This window comes from Salvelinus alpinus, chromosome 6, assembly GCF_045679555.1.
Source record: "Salvelinus alpinus chromosome 6, SLU_Salpinus.1, whole genome shotgun sequence".
Taxonomy (NCBI): Eukaryota; Metazoa; Chordata; class Actinopteri; order Salmoniformes; family Salmonidae; genus Salvelinus; species Salvelinus alpinus.
In genome coordinates this window covers 85,147,240-85,165,543 of record NC_092091.1, presented here as the reverse complement: position 1 = coordinate 85,165,543, position 18,304 = coordinate 85,147,240, and the positions used below count along the sequence as shown (strand labels likewise).

At 43.2% G+C, this 18,304-nt stretch overlaps 1 protein-coding gene across 1 annotated transcript in view; it reads right to left on the bottom strand.

Moving 5' to 3' along the window:
• The window catches only part of LOC139579781 (scavenger receptor cysteine-rich type 1 protein M130-like), a 524,366-nt gene extending 515,331 nt beyond the window's left edge, over positions 1-9,035 (bottom strand). Inside the window, exon 1 of the mRNA XM_071408602.1 lies at positions 8,502-9,035. Coding sequence (XP_071264703.1) covers positions 8,502-8,790 — 289 coding nt within the window. The 5' untranslated portion in view covers positions 8,791-9,035. The remainder of the gene's footprint in view (positions 1-8,501) is intronic.
• Between the last annotated feature and the right edge of the window lie 9,269 nt (positions 9,036-18,304).

Here is an 18,304-nt window from a genome sequence, read left to right as displayed (position 1 = left end):
CTGGTCAGGAAGTTTGTGCCAAATGAGTTCTGTTTGACTCACAGATATAATTCAAACGGTTTTAGAAACTAGAGAGTGTTTTCTATCCAATAGTAATAATAATATGCATTTTGTACGAGCAAGAATTGAGTACGAGGCCGTTTGAAATGGGCACCTTTAATCAGAGCTACTCAATACTGCCCCTGCAGCCATAAAAAGTTCAGTTATGTACTAGACTGGTGGGGGTCAGTGAGAGAGTTAAGTTATGTACTAGACTGGTGGGGGTCAGGGAGTGAGTTGAGTTATGTACTAGACTGGTGGGGGTCAGGGAGAGAGTTTAGTTATGTACTATACTGTTGGGGGTCTGGGAGAGAGTTGAGTTATGTACTAGACTGGTGGGGGTCAGGGAGAGAGTTGAGTTATGAACTAGACTGTTGGGGGTCAGGGAAAGAGTTAAGTTATGTACTAGACTGGTGGGGGTCAGGGAAAGAGTTAAGTTATGTACTAGACTGGTGGGGGTCAGGGAAAGAGTTAAGTTATATACTAGACTGGTGGGGGTCGGGTAGAGAGTTAACTTCTTATGGCTGCAAGCCTGACGTCGGTACACTTATGACAACAGCCAGCTTAAGTGCAGGGCATCCTACCTGTGTTCCAGAACAGAATCATCAATATCACTGCAGATATCATATCCATCTCTGTCTGGGGCTCCAATGAGATACTGAGATAAGTCTACTGTCATGAAGAATTGACTGAACAGTGGAAAGTACTACTAGGCTATAAGAATATTTTCTTGTTTGTTCATTAGGTATTTGATGTGTGACAAACTTCTTAGCAACTTATCGTGGATCAGTGGTTGAACGCAACTAAATACTGCAGACTGATCTGTTTTGAAAAACTCCACAGGAAACTGCTCAAAGGGCAGCTTCACATAGTGTGTCCTATAATATCACCCCTAAATTTCTACTGCTTGAGTTCACCTCCTAAAAGGGTATATTGGACAACTTTAATAATGTCTGGATGCCTTATATGGAATACTGTACATCAGAAGGAGTCTGTATTTAAATCATGCCCACTTCATGTTTTCAATAGCTGTTGGGTTGTTCAGTCCTGTCCTGGGGGTCTGCTGTCCTGTGGGTTGTCACTCTGGCCTTGACCGAATATACCTGAAACCAATAATGAATGTTTCACTAAGATCCTAAAGCTGAGTGGGATGTGTTGGGTTGGGGCTCTGCAGGGCAGTGGACACATAGGGACAGAACAGGGAGACCCAGCTATATTGTGTGGATGTTGAAGAGCTCTACAGTACTACTAGGTCATATGAGATGAATTATATGGAGGATGTAATGTAGTGTATATTGTGTGGATGTTAAAGAGCTCTACAGTACTACTAGGTCATATGAGATGAATTGTGATGTTTCTGTGTTAATGTACGTTTAGGTGTTTCCAATCCTTTCTCTGGTGATAATAACATAAATAAAAGGTGGAAACTGTGTTGGAGAGAGAATTTAGTTATGTACTAGACTGGTGGGGGTCAGAGAGAGAGCTGAATTATTGACTAGACTGGTGGGGGTCAGGGAGAGAATTGAGTTATGTACTAGACTGGTGGGGGTCAGGGAGAGAGTTAAGGTATGTACTAGACTGGTGGGGGTCAGGGAAAGACTTAAGTTATATACTAGACTGGTGGGGGTCAGGGAGAGAGTTAAGTTATGTACTAGACTGCTGGGGGTCAGTGAGAGAGTTGAGTTATGTACTAGACTGGTGGGGGTCAGGGAGTGAGTTGAGTTATGTACTAGACTGGTGGGGGTCAGGGAGAGAGTTTAGTTATGTACTAGACTGTTGGGGGTCTGGGAGAGAGTTGAGTTATGTACTAGACTGGTGGGGGTCAGGGAAAGAGTTAAGTTATGTACTAGACTGGTGGGGGTCAGGGAAAGAGTTAAGTTATGTACTAGACTGGTGGGGGTCAGGGAGAGAGTTGAGTTATGTACTAGACTGGTGGGGGTCGGGGAGATAGTTAAGTTATGTACTAGACTGGTGGGGGTTGGGGAAAGAGTTGAGTAATGTACTAGACTGGTGGGGGTCGGTGAGAGAGTTAAGTTATGTACTAGACTGATGGGGGTCAGGGAGAGAGTTAAGTTATGTACTAGACTGGTGGGGGTCGGTGAGAGAGTTAAGTTATGTACTAGACTGATGGGGGTCAGGGAGAGAGTTAAGTTATGTACTAGACTGGTGGGGGTCGGTGAGAGAGTTAAGTTATGTACTAGACTGATGGGGGTCAGGGAGAGAGTTAAGTTATGTACTAGACTGATGGGGGTCGGGGAGAGAGTTAAGTTATGTACTAGATGTCATGCCCTGGCCTTAGTATTCTTTGTTTTCTTTATGTTTTTTAGTTAGGTCAGGGTGTGACATGGGGAATGTATGTGTTTTTGTAGTGTCTAGTGTAGTTGTCTAGTTATGTCTATGGCTGCCTAGATTGGTTCTCAATTAGAGGCAGCTGTGGTTCATTGTCTCTGATTGAGAGCCATATTTAAGGCAGTCATAGGCATTGGGGTTTGGTGGGTAATTGTCTGTGTCTATGTTGCATGTTTGCACTTATTCTTTGATAGCTTCACGTTCGTCTGTTTGTTGTTTTGTTTCGTTGTTCTTCTTCTAATAAAGAGAAGATGTATTTTTCACACGCTGCGCCTTGGTCCTCTCTCTCACCCATAGACGATCGTGACACTAGACTGGTGGGGGTCAGGGAGAGAGTTAAGTTATGTACTAGACTGGTGTGGGTCAGGGAGAGAGTTAAGTTATGTTCTAGACTGATGGGGCAGGGAGAGAGTTGAGTTATATACTAGACTGGTGGGGGTCAGGGAGAGAGTTGAGTTATATACTAGACTGGTGGGGGTCAGGGAGAGAGTTGAGTTAAGACTCGTGCAGCGGTGGAAAAAGTATTAAATTGTCATACTTGAGTAAAAGTATAGATACCTTAATAGAAAATGACTCAGTAAAATATTACTTGAATAAAACCCTAAAAGTATTTGGTTTTAAATATACTTATTAAGTATCAAAAGTAAATGGATATGTTCAAATGTACTTAAGTATCAAATGTAAAAGTATGAACCATTTAAAATTCTTAATATTAAGCAAACCAGACCTCACAATTCTCTAGTTTTTTTTTTTTAAATTGACGGATTGCCGGGTGCAAGCTCCAACACTCAACCATAATTTACAAACGAAGCATTTGTGTTTAGTGAGTGTTTGTGTTCTGCCAGATCAGAGGTCAGGGATGACCAGAGATGTTCTCTTGATAAGTGTGTGAATTAGACCATTTTCCTTTCAAAATGTAACGAATACTTTTGGCTGTCAGGAAAAATGTATGGAGTAAAAAGTACTTTAGGAAGGTAGTGAAGTAAAAGTTGGCAAAAATATGCATGGTACAGTACAGATACCCTAAAAAACGACTTAAGTAGTACTTTAAATTAATTTTGCTTAAGTACACCACTGGACTGTTGGGGGTCAGGGAGAGAGTTGAGTTGTGTACTAGACTGGTGGGGGTCTGGGAGAGAGTTGAGTTATGAGCTAGACTGGTGGGGGTTGGGGAGAGAGTTGAGTTATGTACTAGACTGGTGGGGGTCAGGGAGAGAGTTGAGTTATGAGCTAGACTGGTGGGGGTTGGGGAGAGAGTTGAGTTATGTACTAGACTGGTGGGGGTCTGGGAGTGAGTTGAGTTATGTACTAGACTGATGGGGGTTGGGGAGAGAGTTGAGTTATGTACTAGACTGGTGGGGGTCTGGGAGTGAGTTGAGTTATGTACTAGACTGGTGGGGGTTGGGGAGAGAGTTCAGTTATGTACTAGACTGGTGGGGGTCTGGGAGTGAGTTGAGTTATGTACTAGACTGGTGGGGGTTGGGGAGAGAGTTGAGATATGTACTAGACTGGTGGGGGTCTGGGAGTGAGTTGAGTTATGTACTAGACTGGTGGGGGTCTGGGAGTGAGTTGAGTTATGTACTAGACTGGTGGGGGTTAGGGAAAGAGTTCAGTTATGTACTAGACTGGTGGGGGTCAGGGAGAGAGTTCAGTTTTGTACTAGACTGGTGGGGGTCTGGGAGTGAGTTGAGTTATGTACTAGACTGGTGGGGGTTCGGGAGAGAGTTGAGATATGTACTAGACTGGTGGGGGTCTGGGAGTGAGTTGAGTTATGTACTAGACTGGTGGGGGTCTGGGAGTGAGTTGAGTTATGTACTAGACTGGTGGGGGTTGGGGAGAGAGTTCAGTTATGTACTAGACTGGTGGGGGTCTGGGAGTGAGTTGAGTTATGTACTAGACTGGTGGGGGTTGGGGAAAGAGTTCAGTTATGTACTAGACTGGTGGGGGTCAGGGAGAGAGTTCAGTTTTGTACTAGACTGTGGGGGTCAGGGAGAGAGTTGAGTTGTGTACTAGACTGGTGGGGGTTGGGGAGAGAGTTCAGTTATGTACTAGACTGGTGGGGGTCTGGGAGTGAGTTCAGTTATGTACTAGACTGGTGGGGGTCTGTCGTCCAGGCGGCCCTGTTAGCAGTAGTGGGTCAAATCACTGGCGAAGACAATCCAGAAAAAAAATGTGTTGTGATAATTACGTTGTTTGCTCTGTAACCTGTTAATTTATATGCCTTGCGAACGTGATATATATGCCTAAAGGCCGAGACAATTAGAGGACACAGTGGCAGAATAAATTTGTCACCTTTGTTTCATCACAAAACCAGAGAGCAACATCTGTCTGGTGAAGTCCTCTAAACATATTACATGTAACAAACAGTTACATGACCTACAGCATGGTCAAGCAAGGTCATGTTTCTGACATTTTCTGACTACTAAACAACTATTGATTTAGAACCACAGAGTTACAGCAAGTCACAAAGACAACAGGAGCTGCCTCCACTATTCCAGCACCATTTCAACTTTAACATTTCAACATCATCAAATCACCTCTGCTTAGTCTAATACAGTGTGTGTGTGTGTGTGTGTGTGTGTGTGTGTGTGTGTGTGTGTGTGTGTGTGTGTGTGTGTGTGTGTGTGTGTGTGTGTGTGTGTGTGTGTGTGTGTGTGTGTGTGTGTGTGTGTGTGCAAGTAGAAAACAGATGTTGACTCACCCTACTTGTAGAGAAACACCAATGCCATCCTCCTCTTTCATGTATCCTACACGTCTATGACTCTGTCATACAGGACACCATTTTAGTTTTTGTTGTCCTAGGCTATCTAAAATGCTTGCTCGCTAGCCTAACTTCCTTTCATGGGCTAGTTAACATTAGCATACTACATCTACCTACATGTTGAACTTCCATCCTCTCAGCCAATGGATGAATTAATGGTTGGATCAGAATTGCTGTTATAATCATTGGCCTGTACGGAGAATTAAGTAAAACTCAAGTCCAAATCCCTATCTCCATCTATGGCTAATTTAGTAAAGGAACTATATTAGCTCGCTAGACAACAACACAACAAGATGCATTCAAATTATTTCTGTCAATGGTGATGTTTTGGCTGATGTGATTGGTCTGAAGCCAAATCCAAACTTGCTTCCCTTGACACTTTTTTTGGTTGTTTAGCCAGGACCATTCACAGCTGAGCTCACTCAGTTTAGCTCAACACTGATTGGCTATTCATTTATTCATTTTTTATCAAGGGAGGCCAAATGCTCGTTGGCTTCTCTTGCATTCAATGCTATGGTCGACAACAATGTCATACTCTTTCTGACCAGACAGCGTCAGATAGATACGTTACACAAACTGAGACTAAGTCGCGCTGTTTTGTTTGCTCAGATGCTTTTTCCGGTGAGATACATTCAGCATCTTGAGAATTGAAGGACATTTTTGAAACACAGAGAGACAAAATATAAAATAAATAAAACATCTTTCCTCTGCATCCAGGAATACACGCCACTGCTAGGCGTTCTGGATTAAACTTGATACAGAGGATGTCTTAATAAAGACAATCAAAAGTTCAAGGGATACTTTTGGATTTTGGTGATAAGGCCCTTTAGCTGCTTCCCAGGTGACCTTGTGGATGTTTATGTTCCTGTGTCCAGTATCAAGGCATTTAGAGGTAGTTTAAATAAAGGGCCTCATTGCCAACATCCTGAAGTATTCCTTTAAGTCTTTGTCCTATATTTGTAAGAGTTGTTCATTTGTTAGACTACTGGTTAAAGATGCAACGCAATATTGATATTTTAATTACCCTTTGATCTAGTTAATTCTTATCAATCACTTAAACATACAGTATGTAATAATGATCTCTAACATAGCTTGATGACTGAGGGCATTTTAGCTTATTTTCTGTTGTTCTATAAAGAGACGGCTAGAAGGGTCATGGGTCATATTAGATTGTTGTTATAGAGACGGCTAGAAGGGTCATAGGTCATATTAGATTGTTGTTCTAGAGACGGCTAGAAGGGTCATAGGTCATATTAGATTGTTGTTCTAGAGACGGCTAGAAGGGTCATGGGTCATATTAGATTGTTGTTCTAGAGACGGCTAGAAGGGTCATAGGTCATATTAGATTGTTGTTCTATAAAGAGACGGCTAGAAGGGTCATGGGTCATATTAGATTGTTGTTATAGAGACGGCTAGAAGGGTCATGGGTCATATTAGATTGTTGTTCTAGAGACGGCTAGAAGGGTCATGGGTCATATTAGATTGTTGTTCTAGAGACGGCTAGAAGGGTCATAGGTCATATTAGATTGTTGTTCTAGAGACGGCTAGAAGGGTCATGGGTCATATTAGATTGTTGTTCTAGAGACGGCTAGAAGGGTCATGGGTCATATTAGATTGTTGTTCTATATAGAGACGGCTAGAAGGGTCATGGGTCATATTAGATTGTTGTTCTATATAGACATGGCTAGAAGGGTCATGGGTCATATTAGATTGTTGTTCCATATAGACATGGCTAGAAGGGTCATGGATCATATTAGATTGTTGTTATAGAGACGGCTAGAAGGGTCATAGGTCATATTAGATTGTTGTTCTATATAGAGACGGCTAGAAGGGTCATGGGTCATATTAGATTGTTGTTCCATATAGACATGGCTAGAAGGGTCATGGGTCATAGTAGATTGTTGTTCTATATAGAGACGGCTAGAAGGGTCATGGGTCATTAGATTGTTGTTCTAGAGACGGCTAGAAGGGTCATGGGTCATATTAGATTGTTGTTCTAGAGACGGCTAGAAGGGTCATGGGTCATATTAGATTGTTGTTCTAGAGACGGCTAGAAGGGTCATGGGTCATATTAGATTGTTGTTCTAGAGACGGCTAGAAGGGTCATGGGTCATATTAGATTGTTGTTCTAGAGACGGTTAGAAGGGTCATAGGTCATATTAGATTGTTGTTCTAGAGACGGCTAGAAGGGTCATGGGTCATATTAGATTGTTGTTCTGGAGACGGCTAGAAGGGTCATGGGTCATATTAGATTGTTGTTCTGGAGACGGCTAGAAGGGTCATGGGTCATATTAGATTGTGTGGAAATGTAGGAAATTATCTTTCAATTCCCCAAAACATTCTAAGGTTATGTAAAACCAAAGTTGCTCCCCTGGGTGGAGGCATAGGCTAGCGCACCCCTTGGTCCCGAGGACCAGGTTTGGGAATCCTTGTTCTAGTCAAGCGTCTGTGACACAAGTTTACCACCTAGTGGCTATAAGAGGAACTGTCCTGTCAGTGTGTTTTTACTGCTGGCTCAAAACAACACATGACCTGCATACATGATATGATTCATGTGTGAGTACTAAAAGCATATGAATATAGTATATTATAGTATATTTATTATATATGTGGGTCTGATAAGTAAACACTCTTAATGTTTGCTGTTTTATCACTCATGATATCACTCATATCATTGGACACTATGTAACCAAACACATGTGAAACCTCATGATATGAGTGATAAGAAGTGTTTAAAAAGGTGAGTTCTGAACCCTGTAGACTACTGCACTACTTCTGAAGAAGACCAGAGTCATTTCAGAATGAAGACTAGTCTTCAGTCCTGCGTCTGTGACACCAGATTACCACCTTGTGGCCATAAGAGGAACTGTCCTGTCAGTGTGTTTTTACTGCTGCCTCAAAACAACACATGACCTGCATACATGATTTGATTCATGTGTGATCATTTTGCAGATCATTTTGCTTATTTTAGCCTAAATTCTCGATACAAGTGGGGTAAGATAAATTAATAAGATGTCTCACCAAGACAAATTGTCTAGTGCACTGGCAAATAATGGCAGATCATGTTGCTGACTTTAACATAAACAAGGCTTGAAACAGGTCAGAATATCTTAAAACAAATCAACTTGATTTTCTGGGTAAGAAAAATGAACTAAAAACAAGTAAATACGCTTTCTGGGAAAGTGAGACCGACTCAAAACAAGTAAATATGTTTTCTGGGTAAGTGAGACCGACTCAAAACAAGTAAATACTTTTTCTGGGAAAGTGAGACCGACTCAAAACAAGTCATTTTAACGTTATTATAACTCTAGGTAAGATTTACATTTTTTTGCATTGTGGCAACTCTTATTACCTGATTTCTGTGTCTTCACGTCCTCCAGTTGACTTTGCATGACAGCCTCTCTCTTTTCCACTCTCTGTGCCACCCCCATGTCTCTCAGCGCTCTCAGCTCAGCCCAGAGGTCCGGCTCAGAGTCTGTCTGTCCATCTGTTTTTCTGTCTGCTGGTGTTTTGACCTCGAATTCTGTCTTGAAATCTACAGCTTTAGTGACCTCTACACCTTGACCTTTGGTGACCCCTACCCCAGACAGACAGAGGAGCAACAGCAGAGGAACGACAGAGACAGACTTCTGCATCTTCATATCACAATCACAGCTTGCTAATGGAACTGGAGGTCTGAATATTGCTTAACCTTAAATCCACGCTGATTCAGAATTCACCCCCCTAGTCATGTTGCAACACTAACCTAGTCAAGCCTGACTCCTCCTCCTCGATTGCTTCCCACTTAATGAATCATCCCACATTTCATCAGGATCTATGGGTTAAAAAAACTCCTGTTCACTTCTCAATCACTGGGACGACACACATGATCAAAACCAGTTCAGACCAAGGAGTGGTGCAGAATAAGGGGAGGGGTCTGAGGAGGAGGAATAACGAAGTCCTGAATATGTATTTCTGGACACGTAGCTGAGGACACTCATGGTGGTGTTTACCAACGAACTGATAGTGAACGGACGTCTCTATTTGTTTAACTGAGAGGGAGGAGTGAGTGGGGAGCAGGAACAGGGTCAAGTTAAGTAAACTGAGAGGGAGGAGTGAGTAGGGAGCAGGAACAGGGTCAAGTTAAGTAAACTGAGTCTGTGTCAAAAATTGCACTCTATTCCCTCCATAGTACACTACTTCTAGAAACAGTGACTTATATAGGGAATAGGGCTCCATTGGGGATGCACCCAGACAGTCATGGTGATGGGAACTGGTTGGATCAGGGCCATGACAGGTTTACCGGCAGTTCTTGAGTTGAACTCAATTGAACCCAGTCCACTTTGTTTTTGTCCAGTAATGTTGGGAGACTTGCGGTCTCTCATAAGAAAAACTGTTTTTGTTTATATATATAAACTGTTCTTAACTTTTCTTTCTTATAGTTACCTAAAAGTCTAAAGTTTTTGAAAAACCGAGGTAAATTGAAAAATCTTTGTACATTTCTGTAACTCTCTTCTGTAACTCTCTTTTTTTTAGTTGGACGAGCCCAACTAAAAGAAAACTCATCTTCAATACGGAAAAACACGCAGTTAAAATGTGTGCCAAGGTCACACACTGGCTAACACATGACTGCTCACCCTTGAAAGAAAATCATAAACCAAGTTGTCCTTACCACGGACATGTCTGACTTCATGGGGACGAGCAAAATGCATTTCATGCTCGCTTTGAGGCAAGCAACACTGAAGCATGCATGAGGTCACCAGCTGTTCCAGACGACTGTGTGATCCCGCTCTCCGTAGCCGATGTGAGCAAGACCTTTACACAGGTCAACATTCACAAAGCAGCGGGGCCAGAACCTCTTGAGCCTATGGGGGCGCCATTTCGACTTTGTAAAAATGAGTTCCCAAATTAAACTGCCTCGTACTCAATTCTTGCTTGTACAATATGCATATTATTATTACTATTGGATAGAAAACACTCTCTAGTTTCTAAAACCGTTTGAATTATTTCTCTGAGTGAAACAGAACTCATTCTGCAGCACATTTCCTGTCAGGGAGTGAGATTTCAGAAATCGAGGTCCCTGTTCTAGGGTCAGTTTATAAGTCCCCATGTAAGCTATGGGGTTACATGCACTGCATACGTCTTCCTCTAGATGTCAGTAAGCGGGGAGAATTTGAATGGAGTGGATTGCGCAATCTGGGACCCTATATAAGACCGTGGAACGGAAGTACCTTCCTTTTCAACGGTGCGCCTGGCGCAAGAAGACATCACAATGGCGTCCTGCAAACGCTTTCGTTTTAGTAGTTCTATATCTCCGGTCATGTTTTTATTCGTTATAGGTGTTAAAGACATCATAAGGTAGTTAATTTAAACCGACTTATAGCAGTTTATAGCAGTTTATTGCGATTTTCTGGGATTTCTTTGTCATGCGCTTTCACGAGTTGGACACCTCTCCAGTGGGTGGCTATCGTTAGCTGCTATTTCGACAGGAGAAGAGGACATCTTTCAACCCAAAGACGATTGTTCTGGAGAAAGGACACCTTGCCCAAGATTCTGATGGAAGCTCAGCTAATAGTAAGCAGTCTTTATGCTGTTAATTCGTACTTATGTTGACAAATGTCAAATAATAATTCCGCCATGAATTATGGGGCGGTCTCGCTTTAGCGCACAATGTATTGCGCAGTAACGTTAATTTTAAAAATCAGAGGGTAGTGCTTATGGCCCAGTACTGGGGCCAAGCTTCCTCAAATCCAGGACCCATATAATAGGCGGTGTCAGAGGAAGGCCCAAAAAATTGTCAAAGCCTCCAGTCACCCATGTCATAGACTTTTCTCTCTGCTCCCGCACGGCAAGTGGTGCCAGAGTGCCAAGTCTATGACCAAAAGGCTCCTTCACAGCTTCTACCCTCAAGCCATAAGACTGCTGAACAACTAAACTAATCAAATGGCCACACGTACTATTTACATATACCCCCCACCCCCCCACTGCTGCTACCGGTACCCCCTGTATATATCCTCGTTATTGTTATGTACATTTCTTGTGTTACTTTAAATTTGATTTGTCTCAGGATGGTAAGTTGGTGGTTGAAGATATCCCTCTAGTGGTGTGGGGGCTGTGCCTTGGCAAAGTGGGTGGGGTTATATCCTTCCTATTTGGCCCTGTCTGGGGGTATCATCGGATGGGGCCACAATGTCTCCTGACCCCTCCTGTCTCAGCCTCCAGTATTTATGCTGCATTAGTTTATGTGTCGGGGGGCTAGGGTCAGTTTGTTATATCTGGAGTACTTGTCCTGTCTTATCCGGTGTCCTATGTGAATTTAAGTATGCTCTCTCTAATTCTCTTTTTCTCTTTCTTTCTCTCTCTCGGAGGACCTGAGCCCTAGGACCATGCCTCAGGACGACCTGACATGATGACTCCTTGCTGTCCCCAGTCCACCTGTCCCCAGTCCACCTGGCCAACTGTTCTGCCTGCGGCTATGGAACCCTGACCTGTTCACCGGACGTGCTACCTGTCCCAGACCTGCTGTTTTCAACTCTCTAGAGACCGCAGGAGCGGTAGTGATACTCTTAATGATCGGCTATGAAAAGCCAACTGACATTTACTCCTGAGGTGCTGCACCCTCGACAACTACTGTGATTATTATTATTTGACAATGCTGGTCATTTATGAACATTTGAACATCTTGGCCATGTTCTGTTATAATCTCCACCCGGCACAGCCAGAAGAGGACTGGCCTCCCCTCATAGCCTGGTTCCTCTCTAGGTTTCTTCCTTGGTTTTGGACTTTCTAGGGAGTTTTTCCTAGCCACCGTGCTTCTACACGGGGTTTTAGGCTGGGTTTCTGTACAGCACTTTGAGATATCAGCTCATGTACGAAGGGCTATATAAATACATTTGATTTGATTCGACTTTACTCTAGTGATTTTCCAGAGTGGAATGGCCTCAGGGAAATGAGTGGCAGCGTACATGATGTTTAAGAGAAACTAGTTGCCATTCTTTGCTTTGGGCACTGTTTGGTTTGGTTTAACCATCCGCTGGCAAACGTGAAAGGATTGACAGTAAGCCACAACATGCCTTTCAGAGGAGGCCAGAAGAAGTTACACAAGATACAGTCATACGTCTTGTTGACCCCAAGATGGCCTGTCGTACTACCAACGTGAGCCAACCTCAGTATCTTGTTGAACTGTAAGTGGAACCACATTTGAAGATACACTGGGCCAATCGTCTTGCCCAGAAGAAACAGAACAGAATTACTGCCGTGAAAATCAGAACACCATCTCTGTCAAAGTATCCCACACAATCTTCTTCTCTGGACGAGACCAAAAAGAGGGGAGAGGAAATCATCTTTAGACATCAACTGTAGGGGCCCTCTCTTCCATCAGTGGTCCTACAAACACTTTTAGACATCAACTGTAGGGGCCCTCTCTTCCATCAGTGGTCCTACAAACATCTTTAGACATCAACTGTAGAGGCCCTCTCTTCCATCAGTGGTCCTACAAACATCTTTAGACATCAACTGTAGAGGCCCTCTCTTCCATCAGTGGTCCTACAAACATCTTTAGACATCAACTGTAGAGGCCCTCTCTTCCATCAGTGGTCCTACAAACATCTTTAGACATCAACTGTAGGGGCCCTCTCTTCCATCAGTGGTCCTACAAACATCTTTAGACAACAACTGTAGAGGGCCCTCTCTTCCATCAGTGGTCCTACAAACATCTTTAGACATCAACTGTAGGGGCCCTCTCTTCCATCAGTGGTCCTACAAACATCTTTAGACAACAACTGTAGAGGGCCCTCTCTTCCATCAGTGGTCCTACAAACATCTTTAGACATCAACTGTAGGGGCCCTCTCTTCCATCAGTGGTCCTACAAACATCTTTAGACATCAACTGTAGGGGCCCTCTCTTCCATCAGTGGTCCTACAAACATCTTTAGACATCAACTGTAGAGGGCCCTCTCTTCCATCAGTGGTCCTACAAACATCTTTAGACATCAACTGTAGGGGCCCTCTCTTCCATCAGTGGTCCTACAAACTCACTCACCTTTGGGTTTTTAAAGGAGAGATCATCTCAATAGGTTTACAGAAATCCGGACCACACATAAACGTCTCAGACAGATCCAACATCCTGTTCAAGACTAGACTTGCACCAGACAACTTTCTTAGACATAGCATGTGTAACTGCACACACTGGGACAACTCTAGTGTACTTTTCTGGTAATACATTAAGACCCTCCACCCTGGGTTCCATACAAACAACAGAAAACATTAAGACCCTCCACCCTGGGTTCCATACAAACAACCGTTGCCCAAAATTAACGAGACCCCCTTCACTGGTAGGCTAAACTTCACCCAAATGACAGGGGAACCCGAAACAAGATCAGATTCGAGTTCCACATTATACTAAGGAACTTCCATACAAACCATGTCCATACCTTGTCCTAACACACTGTAACCGGTTAGTGACTTGTCAGACAAAGGCAAAACACCTAAATGAAGGACTTGGCTGCCCCAGTGTCTTGCAGTATCTTTACCAGCTGCTTAGAGACACAAAGCTGTCTGAATCAAAACGGATCCAAAACTATATAAATCTGATCTAAATCCTTTTTAGGAGATAAAACAAAGTATCCTCACTAGAGCGATGTTTGTCAGACCATGAGACATCCCAAAAATCATTCTTCTCTCAAAATCATCTGTTGGGTCCAAATGGTTACAAACTACTATGACCCCTCTATTGATAAAAATGACACTAACGAACATGATGGTGTCCCAACCAGAGTCTTGACAGGCTGGAGTCACAAGAACAAACATTTTTCTCTCTTTTGAATTTTTCTGATTCAGTTGAGGACACTGAGAGACAACGTGTTCTTTATTATGGTGGAAATGACAAACTGGCAGATACAAAGAACTGGTTTTCTGCCCATCCTTGTCTTTGGGCACTGTAGAAAAAGAGTGAAACCTCGCAGTAGGAGGTGCCTTCTCTGGACTGCTTTTGTCTAGGGATAACTACTGGGTGAGTTGTTTGAGAAGGTAGTTTAATGTGTCAACACAAACTCATCTGCAAGGACTGCAGCTTTCTCAAGAGTGAGATCCTTGTGCTCATAAATGTAGGTAGAAACCCCTTCGTGAAAATAATTATTGAACTGCTTGAGCAGTAGGAGTCTTCAAATCCTCAAGGTCCTTGACCTCTTGAGAACTACCCCAACGATCAAAAATAAATGCTTGTTTCCTTGCGAAATCAACATGGATTTGTGATTCTGTCTTTCCTAATTTATGGAACTGTTGTCTGTATGCCTCTGGAACCAACTCGTGAGCCCGAAGGAGGGCAGCTTTAACAGTGACATAATCTGAGCTCTGGTCAGGAGAAAGTGATGTAAACTTTCTGAGCTTATCCAATAAGAACATTTTGGAGGAGCAGTGACCAAATGTCTTGTTGTCTGGCTGCAAGTTCTCTTTCTTTGTGTTCAAGCTCTAATTTATGTTGCTCCATCTTGCCTTTAGTTCTAACTCCCTCAGTTGCACCTCTACGGGGGGGAACTCTACCATTCCTAGGACCCTTTTCACCATCTCCCTCAATGGGAGCATTTCCCCCTCCACCAGAACAGCATTGACTAAGTCTTTGACTACTGCTTTTGAATTGGCAGGTACCACTTTGATGTCATAATGGTTTGCAATGATAAGCAGATCTACCTTTGTACATGTATCTAGAATTTCCCAAGTAGAGTTTTCCACAAACTTAAACAGGCAAAAAAATCATGGACAACTGAGGAAAGCTCAAAGCAGGTTTATTCACCCAAGGGGTCAACCAAAAAGTTGTGCACTTTACAGGGTAAAGGACTCATCAAAAGTAGCAAGAGGAACTGCCCCTCCCTACCTTCAGGCTCAAACCCTACACCCCAACCCAAGCCACATCAGGGGCTCTTGGCCCTCCCACCCCTACAGGTGTTTCTACCATTCCAGTGTTTAATTGCTATATTGTAATTACTTCGCCACCATGGCCTATTTATTGCCTTACCTCCCTAATCTTACCTCATTTGCACACACTGTAAATAGACTGTTTCTACTGTATTATTGACTGTATGTTTGTTTATTCCATGTGTAACTCTGTGTTGTATGTGTCGAACTGCTTTGCTTTATCTTGGCCAGGTTGAGAACTTATCAACTAGTCTACCTGGTTGAATAAAGATGAAATAAAAAAAATAAAAAACAGGAGGGCAGCTCCCGCTCAGCCAAGTCCTAGCTCTTCTCTGTCATGGAACCCCAATGGAGGAACAAGCTTCTGCCTGAAGCTAAGATGCCAGAATCCCTGCCCATCTTCCAAAAACATCTGAAACCCTATCTCTTCAAACAGTATCTTAAATAATCCTCCTCCTCACCTCTACCCCCCCCCCCCCCTAATAAATACATTTAATCAGCACTTGACCCTGTACTTACTATGCCTGTGCTATGTCGTTGTCCCAACTAGCTATCTTAAGATGAATGCACTAAATCTGGATAAGAGCATCTGCTAAATGACAAAAATGTCAATGTCATGCCCTGTACGGAAATATGACTCTTATCAAAAGTAGTGCACTATACAGGGAACAGGACTCTTATCAAAAGTAGTGCACTATACAGGGAACAGGACTCTTATCAACAGTAGTGCACTATACAGGGAACAGGACTCTTATCAACAGTAGTGCACTATACAGGGAACAGGACTCTTATCAACAGTAGTGCACTATACAGGGAACAGGACTCTTATCAAAAGTAGTGCACTATACAGGGAACAGGACTCTTATCAACAGTAGTGCACTATACAGGGAACAGGACTCTTATCAACAGTAGTGCACTATACATGGAACAGGACTCTTATCAACAGTAGTGCACTATACAGGGAACAGGACTCTTATCAACAGTAGTGCACTATACAGGGAATATGACTCTTATCAACAGTAGTGCACTATATAGGGAATAGGACTCTTATCAACAGTAGTGCACTATACAGGGAATAGGACTCTTATCAACAGTAGTGCACTATACAGGGAATAGGACTCTTATCAACAGTAGTGCACTATACAGGGAATAGGACTCTTATCAACAGTAGTGCACTATACAGGGAATAGGACTCTTATCAACAGTAGTGCACTATACAGGGAATAGGACTCTTATCAACAGTAGTGCACTATACAGGGAATAGGACTCTTATCAACAGTAGTGCACTATACAGGGAATAGGACTCTTGTCAACAGTAGTGCACTATACAGGGAATAGGACTCTTATCAACAGTAGTGCACTATACAGGGAATAGGACTCTTATCAACAGTAGTACACTATACAGGGAATAGGACTCTTATCAACAGTAGTGCACTATACAGGGGATATGACTCTTATCAACAGTAGTGCACTATACAGGGAATAGGACTCTTATCAAAAGTAGTGCACTAGTAGTGCACTAAGAGGACTGGCCACCCCTCATAGCCTGGTTCCTCTCTAGGTTTCTTCCTAGGTTCTGGCCTTTCTAGGGAGTTTTTCCTAGCCACCGTGCCTCTACGCCTGCATTGCTTGCTGTTTGGGGTTTTAGGCTGAGTTTCTGTACAGCACTTTGAGACATCAACTGACGTAAGAAGGGCTTTATAAATACATTTGATTGATTGATTGATTATCAAAAGTAGTGCACTCTATGCAAGGAATAGGGTGGCTCTGGGGTGAAGTCTGCTGCCCCCTAGAGGTGGGATGTGGGATGTGGAAATGGATTGTCTTACTGTGGCTCTGGGGTGAAGTCTGCTTCCCCCTAGATGTGAGATGTGTGTAGGGAAATGGAATGTCTTACTGTGGCTCTGGGGTGAAGTCTGCTTCCCCCTAGAGGTGAGATGTGGGAAACGGAATGGAATGTCTTACTGTGGCTCTGGGGTGAAGTCTGCTGCCCCCTAGATGTGAGATGTGGGAAACGGAATGGAATGTCTTACTGTGGCTCTGGGGTGAAGTCTGCTTCCCCCTAGAGGTGAGATGTGGGTAGTAGAAATGGAATGTCTTACTGTGGCTCCGGGGTGAAGTCTGCTTCCCCCTAGAGGTGAGATGTGGGAAACGGAATGGAATGTCTTACTGTGGCTCTGGGGTGAAGTCTGCTTCCCCCTAGAGGTGAGATGTGGGTAGTAGAAATGGAATGTCTTACTGTGGCTCCGGGGTGAAGTCTGCTTCCCCCTAGATGTGAGATGTGTGTAGGGAAATGGAATGTCTTACTGTGGCTCTGGGGTGAAGTCTGCTGCCCCCTAGAGGTGAGATGTGGGAAACGGAATGGAATGTCTTACTGTGGCTCTGGGGTGAAGTCTGCTTCCCCCTAGAGGTGAGATGTGGGTAGGGGAAATGGATTGTCTTACTGTGGCTCTGGGGTGAAGTCTGCTGCCTCCTAGAGGTGACATGTGGGTAGGGGAAATGGAATGTCTTACTGTGGCTCTGGGGTGAAGTCTGCTGCCTCCTAGAGGTGAGATGTGTGTAGTGGAAATGGAAAGTCTTAATGTGGCTCCGGGGTGGAGTCCAAATGAACCAGATCCAGTCATTCAGTAGGCTTTACAATATTGTCCCATTCCCACATATTAGAACGTAGATCACATAGTGCAGAACGTGTTACTACATTTGCAATAGGAGGCCATTTCAGACATAATGACAACACTGATAACTAAACCAGACAAACAAGCTGTAAAACTGCTGAGCTCATATAATGATTAATGCTTAATTAAATGTGTGTGTAGCTGTAAAGTAAGTAAGTAAGAATGTGATTGAAGTAATAGCTATGTCGTTTTTGGGAGTATCTGTATTTTACCCTCCTATTTATATTTTTGACCACTTTAACTCCAATTAATTCAGATAAACGTTTTACTCCCGTACATTTTATCTGAAACCCAAAAGTACTTGCTACATTTTGAATGCCTGGTCCAACTCAGGCACTTACTGATAGAACGTGCATCACCACTGCCTCTGATCTGGTGGACTCACTAAACTAAAGAACTGAAATAGGACAGCACTCCGGTAAATAAACTTCAATTGAAATGTTCATTGCCGCACAAACGCTTTAGACATGAGCTCTTCTTCAGCGTGCAAGGCAATGGCAATCAATGTCACTTCAACAATACCACACAGGTGGGCATAATTATAAATTCACATTCAGTATTGGCCCTATCAAGTGATCCCAGCAGAGGG